Here is a 15960-nt window from a genome sequence, read left to right as displayed (position 1 = left end):
CTTTTATAGCTGACTATGCGGTATGGGCATTGCTCATGGTTGAAGGCCGTACGGTGACCTATAGTTGTTAATTTCTGTGTCATTTTGGTCTATTCTGGAGAGTTGTTTCATTGGCAATCATACCACATCTTTTATTTTTATAACGTGCTACTTATAGCATTGGACTGTTACCGTATCACTTATAATAACAATAAAATTACTTCATTCGTCCAAATAGATGCTCCATCACTTGTTTGTACTCAAACCGTGAATTTAAATATACAGAACCGAAATGAAAGATAAATGTTTACCGGCAGTGCTTCGCCAAAGTTGACCTTTAAGTTAGATGGTCTTTGTTATTTTTTAGACCCATTTTAGACACACATGATGTGTTGTCAATTTACCGTTACTCTAAAATATAAAGTGTCGCAAGGGAGTTTGTGTTTGGTGTAAAATATAATTCAATCCCATGAGGTTAAAACCACATTTTATTTAAAAAAATATTATAATCGTTGTTAAAATATCAATTGTTCAAAAATTTGTCCGTTTCATTTTTTACGTCATCTTCAGTTTTAACAGTCATTGAAATATCGTTTCCATCATTTTTACATTGGCTTGATTGAGGTCCATAACAGTTGAAGATATCAAACTTTTTTGAAAGTTTTCTTTTTGTGAACAAATATTCTGTTAAATATGAGATTGAAAGAAGTGAAAATGTACATGACAACATTGCAAATGTTTTGAAGGGAAAAATCTGGCCCAGCGTATCATTATACCCAGGATACTTAATAATAGCCGGAAATGACAACACTGGTTCACCTCCTAATACACGTAGTGTGGTTCCTACAACAAGTCCACTGATTGCTCCATATGTGTTCGCGAAGGGTACCCATAATGCACAAGTTAAAACAGGAAACTGAACAACATACATAGCATCAGCGCATAGTATATACAGTCCATAAATGCTGTTGGCAGATATAGCAATGACAGCACCAAGAGTTCCTACAACTACTATACTAAATCGAAGTACCCATGTAAGTTCTCTGTCAGATGCCTGAAAAAAATACTTTCTTGAGCCATTCATTTGAAATACTAACAGCGATTTTGACGTTAAGACATGTTAAAGACATTTGATTTTGTTAGCGACCATATTTACAATGACAGCTAGATTTGTTTTATTATTTGTTTTGTGTTGCTGTCGATTTACATTTACATTCTTATGATAGAACATGATAAGGACCTGAGAATGTTACCAATAGATAAAAAAAAACGAAGCGAGGAAGAAGCTTATTAGTAAAATATTTTAGGAAAAAAGTTAATTTAAAAAAAATACCGAACTCCGTACAGGCATTTTCTCATGTAAAAAATGGTGCATATAACCTGTGTTTGAAACTAGCTAAACCTCTCACTTGTATGACGGTCGCATACAATTTCATTATATTGACAACGATGTGTGAACAAAACAAAAAGACATGATAGGTAAAAATGTCAAAAATAGGAGTACAGCAGTCAACATTGTATTATAATGTTAATCACTACAAAACAAACAAATATGTCAACAAAGAAAGACAAAAAGGTATTTAGACAAAGCACAATAGCAAAAACGACGGACAAGGATCTAAATATTTACCATAGCACAATAACACAATGACGGGATGTATTAGTACCGAGCCACGTCAAATGAAATAAACAGTAAAAGTAATAATTTACAAAAACAAATAAAAGAATAATTTACAGACAAATAAAAGAATCATGTTGCACGTTATTAAGATGATAAACAACGTAAATACCTAGAATCTATATATAAGACCAACATTTATTATTTGTGAAGTTGATACGAACTATTTATCAACAAGGTCTTCCGGTGAACGTTTTTAGAAAGTATAATAAAATATACTTATTCCGGGACATCCATAGCAGGTCGTGAACCGAGTCGGCATACAATGGGGTCCAAAGTAAAAAAACTTACTAGTCTAATGCAAATACAAAAGTGTTCTCCATACATATGTTCCAGAAATGTACTCAAAGGGTCAACACACGTATATCATCTACCCCAGCTATGTACAGGAACAGAGTTAAACAATTGGTTATAGACCTAAAGACATTCATAATGTGTAAGATACATGTAATAGTAAAGCAAATGATACTAATTCATCTGTTAATGAATATCAGAAACATGACCATAAATATAAAGTTATTGTTCCTGTTGCAGATTATGGGTAGTGGAATCCCATAGAACATTTTCATGGTGCGTTATATCCTGATTTGTGTCCATTATTTGTATGTTAGTTGTGTTTGCGTATCGTTACGATATATTGTGTTAAAAATCATTTGCAACTGATTTTCATTTGGACGCAGGTGTATAGTGGGCTCTTTGGTAATCGTACCAAATCTCTTTTTATATACCAGCTACATAATATTTACCTGAGGTCTAAAACAGTTTTGGTAAATATTTCTACTGAAGACAGAGCCTGTTGCCAAGACTATGGAATCTGCAGACGACATAACTGCAGCACTGATTGCTCCGAATCCTATAATCGATACTGTTAATGGACATAAATATTCCATAACCATTGGTAATATAAACGCCCAATCTTCGTAAGATAATGTGGAATTTTGTGGATACGAAGTCATGTTCCAATCTGCAAAAAAGAAACACACAAAAATTTATTATGCTCGTTCTTTAATTCGATTTATGTCAGTCACTGTCACTTACGAAAGAAGATTGTGAACAGCTATCATTAGATTCACTGCGATTTTAATAAGCTAATTGGCAATTGACAAAATAACGCGCATTTCATCTATACGTACGACTGACATCTTGTCTTTTATGTTCAACAATGGTAGCAATGATGACCACATGCAAAACAACGTGCACAACTAGGGAAGAAAATATTGCGTAACCTTTTGGAGCACATACTTACACCTCAATTTATTAAAGAAGATTGATTGTTTTTTTCGCTTCAGTTTTCTGTATAGCTTTTACTTTATATGATATTTCGACAAGTAAAAATTCATTAACAAGTTACATTCGGTGTAAAAAAAAAGAACAAGGAAAAAACTACGGATTGTTGCCAATATCAATGACATGGCTGTGTAAAGATATGCCCACATTTTGGCTTTAGTTATAACCTCATCAGATTTTTACTTATCTACTGTATTACAAACTTATCAGAATTATCTTATAAATACCAGTGGCAGCACCAATAACACCAATAGCAGCAGGTGGTATCGCCATCAAGGCTGAAATAACTGCTCCCAATAACGCAGAATTCCGAGCAACGGTTACAGATTTACATGCTAAAATTCGTTGGTAAAACGCCTGAAATATATATATAAAAAAAAAAAAAAAAATAGCTGCTACTTTACTTCAATTTCATATGTTCTGATTAAAATATTTTTTACACTTACGATTGTCGGCAAAATTATATATTAACTAACTATAAAACCGTAGCTATAAAACCAGGTATCACCCACCATTTTCTTCGGAAACTGCTTGTACCAAGTAAGTACTATGGCAGTGGTTTTTCACTTGTTCCGTTAATTGATTTTGTCAGATTTTATGAACTTTCTTTTTTATAATTCCCCTTTGAGTTTGGTATTTTTGTTATACTCTTTGACAGTTTTTGATAGATTCTTTCCCTTAACAGTTTGCAATCTTTTCAAATAACCCTCGTTTTTGCGACTCAAAACTAAAAGTAGCTTGTTCAATACAAAGAATTCTGCTGATGTCAGCACTAAGTCCGTTTTAAAATTCTAGAGAGTTGTGAAACGTTTGTCCTGCGACCAGATGAATAAAAGTAAAAGCGCTGTTACTCTGAGCGATGTGTTCGTCTAATGATATTACGTCATGAATTAATATACCATATCCTTTCTTTTCCGCTCTAAATGAATAAATAAATAAATAAATAAATAAATAAAGATAAATAATCTTTATTTCAAGAGGATGGTCCCATTATTTAAAACTAATCTTCCTGAGAGACCTCAAAATAATTATAACATATTTATAAGTACATACAGTATTATAATGATATATTATACTAGTATACAATACACAATTGCATTTGAATAATAATGAAAAAGCATATTAATTTGCACAATTGATGAAAAATTGTAACATTTTGTTTTAAAAGATACAAGTGTATTACTCATTTTTATTTCATTTGGTAAACTGTTCAATAATTGAGAACCTGAATATGTAAATATTTTCTTTAAACAAATAGTTTTTGGTATTGGAAGATTCAATATCTTTTCATCAGCTGCACGTAAGTTATAATTTTGATTATCAGTAAAATGAAAATGTTCTTGTAAATAGTTAGGAACCATACCATTTAATGATTTAAATACAAGTATTGCCTTTTGGTATTGAATGCGTTTTTCCACATTTAACCAGACTGAGTGTAAACTATTAAACAATAAACTGGATGCTGTCATCATGTCAGCTTCTACTATAACCATAGCAGAATTTTTAATAACTTATTAATTTAATTTATTTCACTTTCATAACAACTTCCCTATATATTGCAACAACAATCAAACAATGGTAGAATATAAGCATTAAAATCGATTATACGTATATGCATATATATGCAAATATTTTCTTATCTTTTTTAATAATTTGATTGTATTTGATATTGTACATGACATTTTATTTATTTGCTTATTCCAATTTAGGTTTTTGTCAATATATAAACCAAGAGATTTTTCACAATCTACATTCTCTATTTTTCATTTGAAATTTTGATATTTAAACTGTTTCCAGTTGAACAAAGCCTTTGTTTTGAACCAATAATCATTGATTTACAGTTTTTCGCATTAGTTACATACAATTTTGCGAACACCAGTTTTCAATTACATGAATATCATTTTGAAGGTTTGCAGTTAACTGGAGTACGTCATTACCTTTACTGTGTAATGTAGAATCATCTACATATAAATCTATTAATGAATGGTCAATGTTTAGTGGTAAATCATTGATATATAAAATAAATAACAGCTCTAGAGAGCCTAGGATAGAGCTTTGTGGTACACCAGTTTTTATGCATTTAGTATTAGACATGACGTTATTGACCATTCAAACAAGTATGAATAAAATGCCTTCAGTTCATGAAATTCCAGTTTGATTTTCTAGTGTTTTTAGACTTTTGACGTCACTTTTTTTTAATTTAATAAAGCATTAAACCTGTATCGAATAGGACCCTTTATTATATCGACATCCCGAATGAATTAAAATATAAAACAGGTCTCAACATTATTTTATGGAATACAATTGCGCCGATTGTTGAGACAAAATATGTGACGCCTAAAGTGCCATTTAGATTTATAATTCATAACGTCAACAACGAGCATATTTGGTCTCTTGTTGAGAGTTGTCTTAAAGACAATCATACCATATCTTCTTTAATACATATGTTTATATTTGGAAATTAAAAGTACTAACACAACAATTGCTTAAAATTTCATTGTCAAAATATACCACATATTGAATTAATCTGTATATAGTTTGCATGTTGTGTCGACTATTATATCATTTGCTTGTGCGTTTCTCCGTTATGAATGTTCTTGCGTGTGTTTGTGTTGTATTTCTGTCACATAGTGTTTGAGTGATATTTTGTTTCAACATTCGTAAAGCATGAGGTTTGGTATGCCTTTAAACCAGGTTCAACCCACCATTTTTTCTTATAATGTCCGGTACCAAGTCTGGAATATGGCAGTTGTTATCAAATAGTTCATTTCTATGTATGCTGGCGTTTGTTTTTTGTTGCACTTCGGTGTTCCTGTCATTCATTTGTTTTCCTCTTATAGTTGATGTGTTTCCCTAGGTTTTGGTTTGTAACTTGGATTTGTTTTTTCTCAATCGATTTATGACCTTTGAACACCAATTTGCTACTGTTTATTTATTTTATTTTATGACTAAGTACTGCATACCTGCCAGGTAAGGCATCCACCAAGTGTTAAAAGGCATGTATCAATATATATCCCAATCTGGTTACTATCCATTTCTCCCGGCCATGTATTGCTTATTCTACTGAAATTAACCGCGGGATTAGTCCAGGCAAACGGTAGTGCAATTACCTGTAAATATAAAAATAGAAAATGTGGTAAACTATGATTGCCAATTATACAACTATATTCACAAAAGACCAATATGACATAGAAGTTTACAAATATAGGCCTTCAAAAATTAGTACAACCAAAAGTGTAAGCATAGTACATTAATAATTAATAATGAAGTGATCATTGTTTATATTTATATCCTCTAAATGTTTTCAACGCCAGTATGTATATGTAGTAATACAACTAATTGTACATTGTATGATATTGAAGATCCTATGGATCATCAATGGTTATAAATATTTTATTTAATGGATAGACGTTTTGCCTAAATCATTTAATTGCATATATGAACTGCTATTTACAAAATTTATGTGGAATTCTCAAATTGATACGTCACAGATCAAAATATCAAAACTGTGTATTGTGTACTTATATGTAGGACTCTAAAGTGCGATGGTACTCTAAAGTGGGATGGTAACGCTGAAGTGCGATGGTCTACGCTAAAGTATGATGGTGTCTCACGCTAAAGTACGATGGTTGTTTGTTTGCTAAAGTGCGACGGTATAGCACGCTAAAGTGCTATGGAACAAAAGAGAAAGGTTCAAGGGAACTTAGAATGAAATTCAAAACAGTGTGGCTGTGGCCATTGATTGACACATTAAATTCTTCCATTGACTGGGACAATTTAGGTGAACGTTTGTATGTAACGACCACTGCTCACTATGTACTTTTTAAAGACACTTAAACTATGGGGTCACCAAAGGTTCTCAACACCTTAATAAAGTAATTCGAAAAATTAATCAGAAATAACACGATGTTTTGATTTATATCAATTACATAAATCATAACATAAAGGTTATTCCTGATTAATTTTTTGAATTATTTTATAATTAAAGGCGTTAAGAAACCTTTGGTGACCCCACAGTTTAACTGTCTATCGTAGGTACGTCGTGAACAGTGGTCGTTACAGACAAACGTTCACGTAAATTGTCCCAGTCAATGGATGAATTTAATGTGTCAATCAATTGCCACAGCCACACTGTTTTGAATTTCATTCTATGTTAAAAACAAGTCTTTTTGCAAAATCTAGTCTGCTATGATATAACATATAATGCGATAGGCTTTTACTTTACCGGTAGTCTTATGTGACTGTTTCTAAATTAAGAAGACGAATTTTGTATTTGCAACTGGCAAGGGGATGTGTTTACATTAATAATCTGTGTAAACTACAAGCTACATTCAATACGCCTCTCATCCTGAACATGCATGAACTATTTGCCACTGGACGGAATAAATAGAATTTATATTTCCCCTTTTTCGTAGCGAGTACTAATACATGTTATACTTACCCAAAATGTACTCACTGACGTTTTAATGGACAATTTTTGATTTATGCTTGAAAACGTGAACCTTTATTTTACCGATGTTTATACTCTTTAATAAAATCAATATTCTAATGTTAACGTAAACATAAATTTGAATCTGTTCGCTTCCTATATTTATTTCATATTCCGGTATGTTCATTTTTGGTTTGTATAAACGACTGTTAACGTCATAATCCAACTACGTTTTGTACGTCTATACTTTGGCGTACCATCGCACTTTGTCCGTTTATAAATTTTGAAATTATTATGAAACTAAGGTTTCAACTCCCTCAGGCAAAGTTGGCTTTAGATGAATTTGGCTATTTATTTTAGGTATTTTTAACATATAGCTCTTCAACGATTTTCGGTACTTATACATCTTCGGATTTCAAATGTTTGGCTTTGAGCGTTCCTGATGAAGGTAAATCCAGAAAAGCGCTTCGGACGCAATAAATTATTAAGCGTGTTGTTTTATATTTTTAGCGTATGGAGGCATCGGACTTTAGCGTAGACCATCGCACTTTAGCGTGACCACCGTACTTTAGCGTCCCCATCGCACTTTAGAGTACTACATATATACTGTCTATGTGTATGTTTTATTACTCAACAGCGATCGAAACAAGTCTACAATGTGAAATTGAAATCACAGGTGTGTGTGTCGCTCATCTGGATATACTATAATCTGTCACAATTGCCACAATAGTCATTATAAATTGGAAAATAATTCATAGCAAAAATATGATCCATTTTTGGTGATCTGGAATTGCTGATTATTTCTGCTGTGTTCATATTCTTTCTTCCTACAATGAATTTACCTCAAAACGCAAAAACGACAATAGCTGTTTGAAGAGTTCCCTAGTGCTCTATTCATATTTTCATCTTTGATGATCTTGAATGTCTGATGGGGTTTGCTTTTTACAGTTTATACTATCTATTAAAGCTTAATAAACCCGTTATTTATTATAAAATTGAGAATGGAAATGGGGAATGTGTCAAAGAGACAACAACTCGACCAACTATTAGAAATTAGCCCATGGCCACCAATGGGTATTCAACACAGCGAAAAAATCCCCCACCAGTATACGGACATTTTTATGAATGTTTTTAATTTGACTTTCGGTAGTTTTTAACTTTAAGTTGTTTATTTCTTGCATTTTGTTTTCATGAATTATATTTCTCCAAGAAAATATGTAAGTAAAATTGTACGTACTAGTCCTATGATGATAAAGAACATCTGTATAACGTCTGTGTAAGCTACAGAGTATAAACCACCAAAGAATGTATAGACAATAACTATAACAGCTGAAACTATAATGGCAATGGACATTTCAAGTCCAAGTATTATAGAAACAGTTGCTCCTGAAAAAAAGCATGGAAAATATAAAGGGAGGAATGCAATATATTTTAGTTTCGGGATTATGAAACAAAAGATTGAGATGTTAAAATGTCATTCACAAATAAAAAGTTACACCGAATTACACAGGGAACTCAAATTACTGACTTCTGACAAATGTATGTAAATTACGTGTTTAATATATTATGAACCTGGTCATTGACCGAATACGTAAAACTAATTTAGTAATTACTTCCTACAATTTTAAAAGTTATTCACTTATTTGTTCATATCACTGACTTAACATAAACTTTATACAAAATGTTGTTAAAAGTTTTACAAATTCTAATAGTGATTATGATTTTTTTTCGTTACGTTTTCGCCATTACTGTCCATTTTACTTGATTCTGATGCAGATAAAATCTATGTATGTTGTTATTCTTATGTTACTACAACCTAGTGCATTAAAGATGGCTGCTTCCCAGAATAAATCTCCTAATAATTCAGGAATGAATAGCAGTCCGCCAGTCCGATTCCCATATTTTTCTTGTATGGGGTCAAATATAGTTGTATATTCTGCTTTTCTTACTTTTGGCACGTATATTAATGCAGCTATAAGATAAGATGAAGCAAACTTTTAAAACTAGTAAAAATAAACTGCAGCCGATATAAATTTACCAACCAATGTCGTGTTTAAAACAGAAGTACATGTTAACATTTTCTTACGCATGATATATATATATTATATATAATTATATATATTGATTATACGGTGGAATCATTTATTTTCGTGTGTATCAATTATCCTGGATTGAAGAAATCTGGCATTTTTTGGTGGATATTAAGTACTCTGGTTTTGTCAAAGTCTGCATACAATGTTATAGAAAATTGAGAATCGTTAAACATTTTAATTCGTTGTTTGCATAAGAAATCTTTGAAAATTAGTATCTCACAAATAATAATCAGTCCACAGTTAACTCATCATATATACAAGGATTTAAATAGTGTACGTCAGACACTTTGTTTACAAAAGACTCACCAGTGACGCTCAAATAAAAAAGTATGAAATGCAAAGCAATTACGAATTTTGACGTTTGATCCTTGATGCTGAGATGAGCAGCAATCCACGTAACAATTGCATACGATATACGTAAGGCAATGAAACTTGTCTCTCTTCCTACTGAAAATCATATCTGGTATATATACATTTTAAAGTATTATTAAATTGTTAGTAATGAAGTATGTTTCGCAAATTTCCTTCCGCAAAACTGTATCATTAAAGTTTTCTCTCTACAGTATTTAAACACTTGCTACCGTGAAATTTTAACAGCTTCGTTTGCACTTTTTAGCGACATGGACAACTCGGTAAGACTAGAAATTTCGTTAATCGAGTGTTGCTTTCCTCGTATTCTTTATATAAAGGTTGTTACACAGTACATGATGTATGGTGGTAGATCAGTATTACGTGTACAGAAATCATGTCAACATCATTTTAACTTTATAAATTATATCTGTCTTGGAAAATTGAAGATGAGAATAATTATTTCCACTTAAAACGTTCATCCATCTTGTTATTGTTGGTGTTTCAATAATGAATAACTATGTTGTCTCTTCTGTAGAATTATAATCTTTGATGATGTATCTTATTACTGAATGATCGGCTAAATAACAACTGAAGCTTCAAAAATGTAATAAAATCCTTAGTTGTAAGGTACGAATTTTAAAAATTGATACCAATATTCCATGTTTGTGAACAAATGGAGCAACAGTTTGAGTTATGTAATTAATATTTTGATGGATTTAAAACAAATTTCTTTTAAGCTAAGGCCATGGTTAATAGTACAGCCTTCATGTGCGTACTGTTAGACTGCTATCTTACCTACCAGGAAATCTTTCTCCGTCCACTTCGGGACAACCTCATTTGAGTAGTCAATATTCCACCACCACATCTATTTACACTATTTTACACACATTATCGGTAATTATATAATACACTTGAGTACGGAGATATCGATGTTTCATATTATCCTCCATGCATCACTGAATTAGCAATGTTTAAAATAATTTCAACATTATACGAGTATATATACAGTACACAGGTATGCTCTCGGCACAACAACAGTATAAATACGGGAGTGTCGATGTTCGGAACATGTTATCAGTTTATAACAAAGAAATATCCTTATTTCCTTTTAATGTCTAAAGATCGGTATCTTGCTATATGTAACGCATACGACATTTGCCTGCATATTGCATCTAATTTAACAATATTTTCACTATTTCCTTTTAGTCCAGTATAGTGCAACGAGCAGTCCAGAATTATTTGGATTTTATCATGACTGGAAAGTGTTGTAAAATTGTTTTTCGATATTAACTGTAATATTTCATCGATCTGGTGAAAATATTTTCGTCGGATAGGTTCTAAAATTTGACAGTCCAACAGGAAGTGACAGAGAGTTTCATCGCCTTGATCGCATAATTTGCAAATCGGTGTTTCGTTTTACTATCGAACAAACAAACATGTGTTTCGTTTTGCTATCGAACAAACAAACATGTGTAACCAATCAGAATATTAATGATTTCCAACATAGACCATTGATTTAATATTCTGTAATCAAACACATAATTCAAAAACCCATGAAAATCGACTGATTTGACATTTATAGAATAATGAACGATAATTATTATTCCAAAAGAGTTCTGAATTTATATATAAATATTAACGTTAAAAAGGTGTAGCATTCTGTAAAAGCATGACTAAAATATAACTGTTGTATCAAAACTTTTCTAAAGGCAGGTGCAACATGAGTGTATATACTATGAGGTTAGGTATATAAGTTTTGAGACAGTAACCCAACAGCGTAATGAATACAAAAATTCATCTTAAGATGAGCATGCAGTTTTCGTCAGGCGATTCTTGTCTTCAAAATGCGGTTGTGAATAAATTTTAAGGAAATATTGTACAAATACGCCTTTATCTCTTTTGTTTAACATCAATTATTGATATCTATATAATAGCATAGATCTTGGTTTTATCTGTTGAATTTATTCGCAATATTTTTATAGTCTTAGGAAGATTTAAATGTTATTCGAAAATTGACATATTATGTATCCCTATGTAGCCTTTGGTTATATTTGTCGAAAATTTTCTGTTTTATTGACATTTACCATGTTTCTTCCTTTATCCTTAGCTGTCCTTTGATTATTTTTGTTGTACTCTTTCGATTTTACTCACGTATATCTTACACATCCCTTTATCCCTAGATGTTATTTGGTTATTTCTGTTGTACACTTTCCGTTCCATCGACGGAAGATTACTCCACAAATCCCTTAATCCCATGCAAGATGTGCTTTGGTTATTTTTGTCGTAGAATTTTCGTGCACTTGACGTTTACCCCACATCTTCCTTTATCCCTAGTTGTCTTTTTGGTTATTTTTGTCGTGGACTTTCCGTTTGCTTGACGTTTACCCCATATCTTCGTCTTTCCCTAGATGTTCTTTTGTTATTTTTGTCGTAGACTTTCCGTTTCCTTTACGTTTACCCCACATCTCCCTTAATCCCTAAATGCTCTTTGGTTATTTTTGTTGTACACTTTCCGTTCCATCGACGGAAGATTACTCCACAAATCCCTTTATCCCTAGATATGCTTTGGTTATTTTTATCGTAAACTTTCCGTTTCTTTTGTTGTAGACGTTTCGTTTCGTTGACGTTTACCTCACATCTCCCTTTATTCCTGTGCTTTTGTTATTTTTATCGTAGATTTTCTGTTTTATTGATGTACATGCTCCAAATTTAGCTCTGTCCCAAGTTGTCCATATATATGTAGATTACTTTTGCAAAACTACTTTTTTCTGATGTAATTTTATTTCTGTTAGCGTTATCCTAATAACTTGCAAAACAACAGCATATATTTTTGTTTCCACATTTTTTAATATTCCTTGATTTAGTTTGCCTGTCAAATATAAAGTATAATACACAAACCTAAGAATAATGAAAGATTATATCCGACTGGTCCAATGGTCCATAGAAGTCCATCTCTACCCATTGATTCTGCTGTACCATTGATGTATGCCCCTCCAACCATAGTAGCTTCAATAAAATATAATAAATACCGCCATGCTGATGTTTGCTTTCACTGCGTGGCATGGAGCATAATAATAAGATGTGTTATGACTCTCCACCAGAGACCAAAGGACATAGAATAAACTTTTTATTCTTTTTCTTGTTTTATTGAAAATTAAATAAGTCGGGAAGCTAGGTTGAACAATAGCATTTTAACATTTCCTATTTTGAGTATACTTTTCATTACGTTTTCGTTTTAGGACTGAAGTTCGGTTGTTTTTGGTTTATAAGACACATACAGATTACTCTAATCAGCGTTTCACCACCATGGTTTAACCAAGACTCGTTCTGGTTATTTGCAAATATGACAAAATATACTCAATATAATGGTATGTGATCGAAGTTAACAATAACATTCGAGAGAATAACTATTTGAGTTACTATATGCTATTCCGGTTCACATATATCGGTTTTTTAATCATCATTAAGCTTACAATTTCATTTTAAAAATAATAAGCACTAAAAAATGGAAAAAAAAACTCAAACACTGACCTGCAGTTGTTAATGTGGCCACAAACATACCAAGACTCCTGCCAGCTACCAATAAATCATTTGTATCCCCCTTTTTGTTCTTTCCCGCCCATATACCAATAACCACAATGATGATGTAGAAAACAACAATACCAATCACACCAGGTATATTTACAACCATTATGGTCTATCCTACAGACACAGCAAAAACACTTTATAGATATATATAAATCCTTAATCATAAGTATTCCCTTTTCAAATTGTTTAAACTTTTCTATTGTCACTTTTAATTTCTTAAAATCTTTACAAAACTCAAATGTATCTCTTTCTGAAACAAAAGAATATGTGTAGGTAAATCATGCATGAGAGGTTTCAAATGATCGACTTACTTTTTTTCACCGAGAAGGTTATAGATGTCACATAAAAGATAGCTTTCCATGGGGATTTCCTTCACATATTTATTTCATACTATAATCACAGGATCTCCAAATTAGGCAATCACATACAAAATAGTATTCATATTACAGTTGTTTAAACAGTCATTAAAGGTCAAATATCCACTTTATCTGTTAAATGAAATTACAGTATATGATTTGGTACTTTGTTGGAGAAGATCGAGTTCAGTGGTGCGAATGTTTTCACATTTGTTAAGTATTTTATCATTAATAATTCATACTCCGTCGTAGTATCGAACGGCAACAAATTACTTTTTTTTGCATATCTGATTTCAAAATTTACACATTTGGTAAATAAGTTGAAATGCAATGTTGCAAGTAATGTATGTTATACTTTTTTTGTTATCTTACAGGTAATTCTATTTTTATAATTTATAGGATCTTCAAGGTAATGTTTTTATATCTTGTTTATCATGTTTATCTTACAATCGAAAATATCAACTACAAAAACTCTTTTGTAATAATGTCAAATTAAGATGAATATGACTTACATGTACCACTTTTTTGTCTGTTTTATATTACGTTATATTAGTGTAAAACGTCTGCCTGTAACACATTTGACACAACATAGCTTGTGTTTCTTAACCAATCTTCACCGCATCTGATAAACACTCAGTATATGATTGGCTATTTTTAGTTGCGTACATAAATTGAGATCCAGGAACTTTATCATTTTGCTCATGCCATTTACACGGATGGTTATAGAAATCACTAGACTTATTTAAATTCAATTATTCATTTATTTAAAGAGGACTTCAAACAGAAAGAGTCTACGTATGCAAAGTGGTTCTGCTCATAATAAATACTAGTAAATACCGATTCACAATTAACAAAGAGTATTTGTTTACAAACATATTATATACCTGTTACATGAAGCTAGGACTTTTAAGTCACCAGATCTATTCCAAACAATACACATTGGTAGTAATTATTGACTATATTTGAATCCTGTTAAGATTATTTTAAGTCTAGAGAAGAAAGCGACAGTCTTCTGTTTAATTGTGTTATAGAGTCTATCACCAAGTTGTAGTTCTATGTGCAAATATGCGCCCTTTAATTGCAGATCTGTTCCGGTATTTTCATAAATTGAAGTTTGTTTTTTTGTTTAAATAACCAATAATTCTCTAATATTACCACAAAAAGTTACGCAAAGAATCCTTTAAATACATTAAATATTAACAAATGGTTTTTTTTTCTAGACTTTGAATATTTCAGTTTCAAAATGGAATGTTAAAACAAAATATTACGACAAATAAGTCAAATTTTTGTTTATCTTATGTTTTAGGACGTAGATATTCCTTTGTTTTTGTCCATTTTAATGGCGATTATGCATGTGCTTGTTTTCGATTTCAATGAATGTAATATATGCTTAAATTTGTGATTTGGTTACAATATATTTCTAAAAACGTTCATTTATACGATAGATTTGATTTTGAAGTTCCGATGTACCAGTAGAAAAAGCAGGATATCACATAATAATCCTTACGGAAGTTTATAGAGATGGTAAATAAAAATACGGTCAATTTAGACGCATTGATTCTTTTAACAAATATAATCTTAAAGGATATCAATTTAACAACGTTTTTAACATTGATTTTACTTTTGCTAAATTAAAACATTACTAAATATGTTTATGCACTGCAATACATTTATAAAACAACTAAGGGTTTTACAACCTGTCGATACTGTACTTTCAATTTTGCATTGTACAAGGTCGGACTTTTCTCAAACCAGTTTATGACATCTTTACAATATATCTTTATAAGATTTATCAGCCTTTGAGAACATATTTGTTCATTAGTTGTTATTGCCTTTGAATCAGTTTTTAGTAACTTCAAGTACACCTAGGTAGGTAAATTGTGTCTTTTTTCTTTATGTAAGCAACTCTGTACTCCCCGCCAGCTTGATTATTCTAGTCATTTCCAGCTGATTTTAAGTTTAATGTAACAAATATGTTGAGCTGTTACGCTATTTTCCCAGGTTAGTGTAGGATTGTGCACTCATGAACATGTTTATCCCTCCTTCATGCTACCTGTGCATGTTTATAGTCACGAGTCTTTTTACAGCGGTTGTCATTGGTTGCTGTTTTTCACGTTAATTTTAAGTTTGTTGTTAATTTCTGTTTCAGGAGGTGTGTTCTATGTTCCAACCAAAGACGAATAACTTGATCTTCCATCA

The 15960-nt window shown here is 31.6% G+C and overlaps 1 protein-coding gene across 3 annotated transcripts; it reads right to left on the bottom strand.

The window, feature by feature from the left end:
* Positions 1 to 449: 449 nt before the first annotated feature.
* LOC143047270 (high affinity choline transporter 1-like) lies at positions 450 to 13989 on the bottom strand. 3 transcript variants are annotated; one of them, XM_076220308.1, is made up of 9 exons: positions 13717 to 13989; positions 13349 to 13519; positions 12716 to 12823; positions 9190 to 9345; positions 8611 to 8759; positions 5908 to 6054; positions 3172 to 3301; positions 2404 to 2621; positions 450 to 1033 (listed from the first exon to the last, which is right to left on the bottom strand). In XM_076220308.1, exons 2-9 carry the CDS (start codon positions 13506 to 13508, stop codon positions 503 to 505), a joined length of 1599 nt encoding a protein of 532 aa, XP_076076423.1. In that variant the 5' UTR covers positions 13509 to 13519; positions 13717 to 13989; the 3' UTR covers positions 450 to 502. The 3 variants fall into 3 exon arrangements, with proteins under 3 accessions (XP_076076423.1, XP_076076438.1, XP_076076431.1); XM_076220323.1 differs by lacking the exon at positions 12716 to 12823; XM_076220316.1 differs by lacking the exon at positions 13717 to 13989 and having other exon boundaries at positions 13349 to 13645.
* Between the last annotated feature and the right edge of the window lie 1971 nt (positions 13990 to 15960).

The sequence above is a fragment of the Mytilus galloprovincialis genome, chromosome 1 (genome assembly GCF_965363235.1).
Source record: "Mytilus galloprovincialis chromosome 1, xbMytGall1.hap1.1, whole genome shotgun sequence".
Taxonomy (NCBI): domain Eukaryota; kingdom Metazoa; phylum Mollusca; class Bivalvia; order Mytilida; family Mytilidae; genus Mytilus; species Mytilus galloprovincialis.
The sequence above is the reverse complement of the archived record's forward strand: the minus strand, read 5'-3'. Positions and strand labels throughout refer to the sequence as shown.

What these genes read in the sequence shown, in the direction of transcription:
- LOC143047270 (XM_076220308.1), bottom strand. Translation starts at nt 13,508, where the DNA reads ATGGTTGTAAATATACCTGGTGTGATTGGTATTGTTGTTTTCTACATC. An exon ending in AGCCATCTTTAATGCACTAG is followed by an intron (nt 8,760 to 9,189) that starts GTTGTAGTAACA and finishes GCTTTTTTTCAG; the next exon opens with GAGCAACTGTTTCTATAATA. An exon ending in AAAACTGTTTTAGACCTCAG is followed by an intron (nt 1,034 to 2,403) that starts GTAAATATTATG and finishes TATTTTTTTCAG; the next exon opens with GCATCTGACAGAGAACTTAC.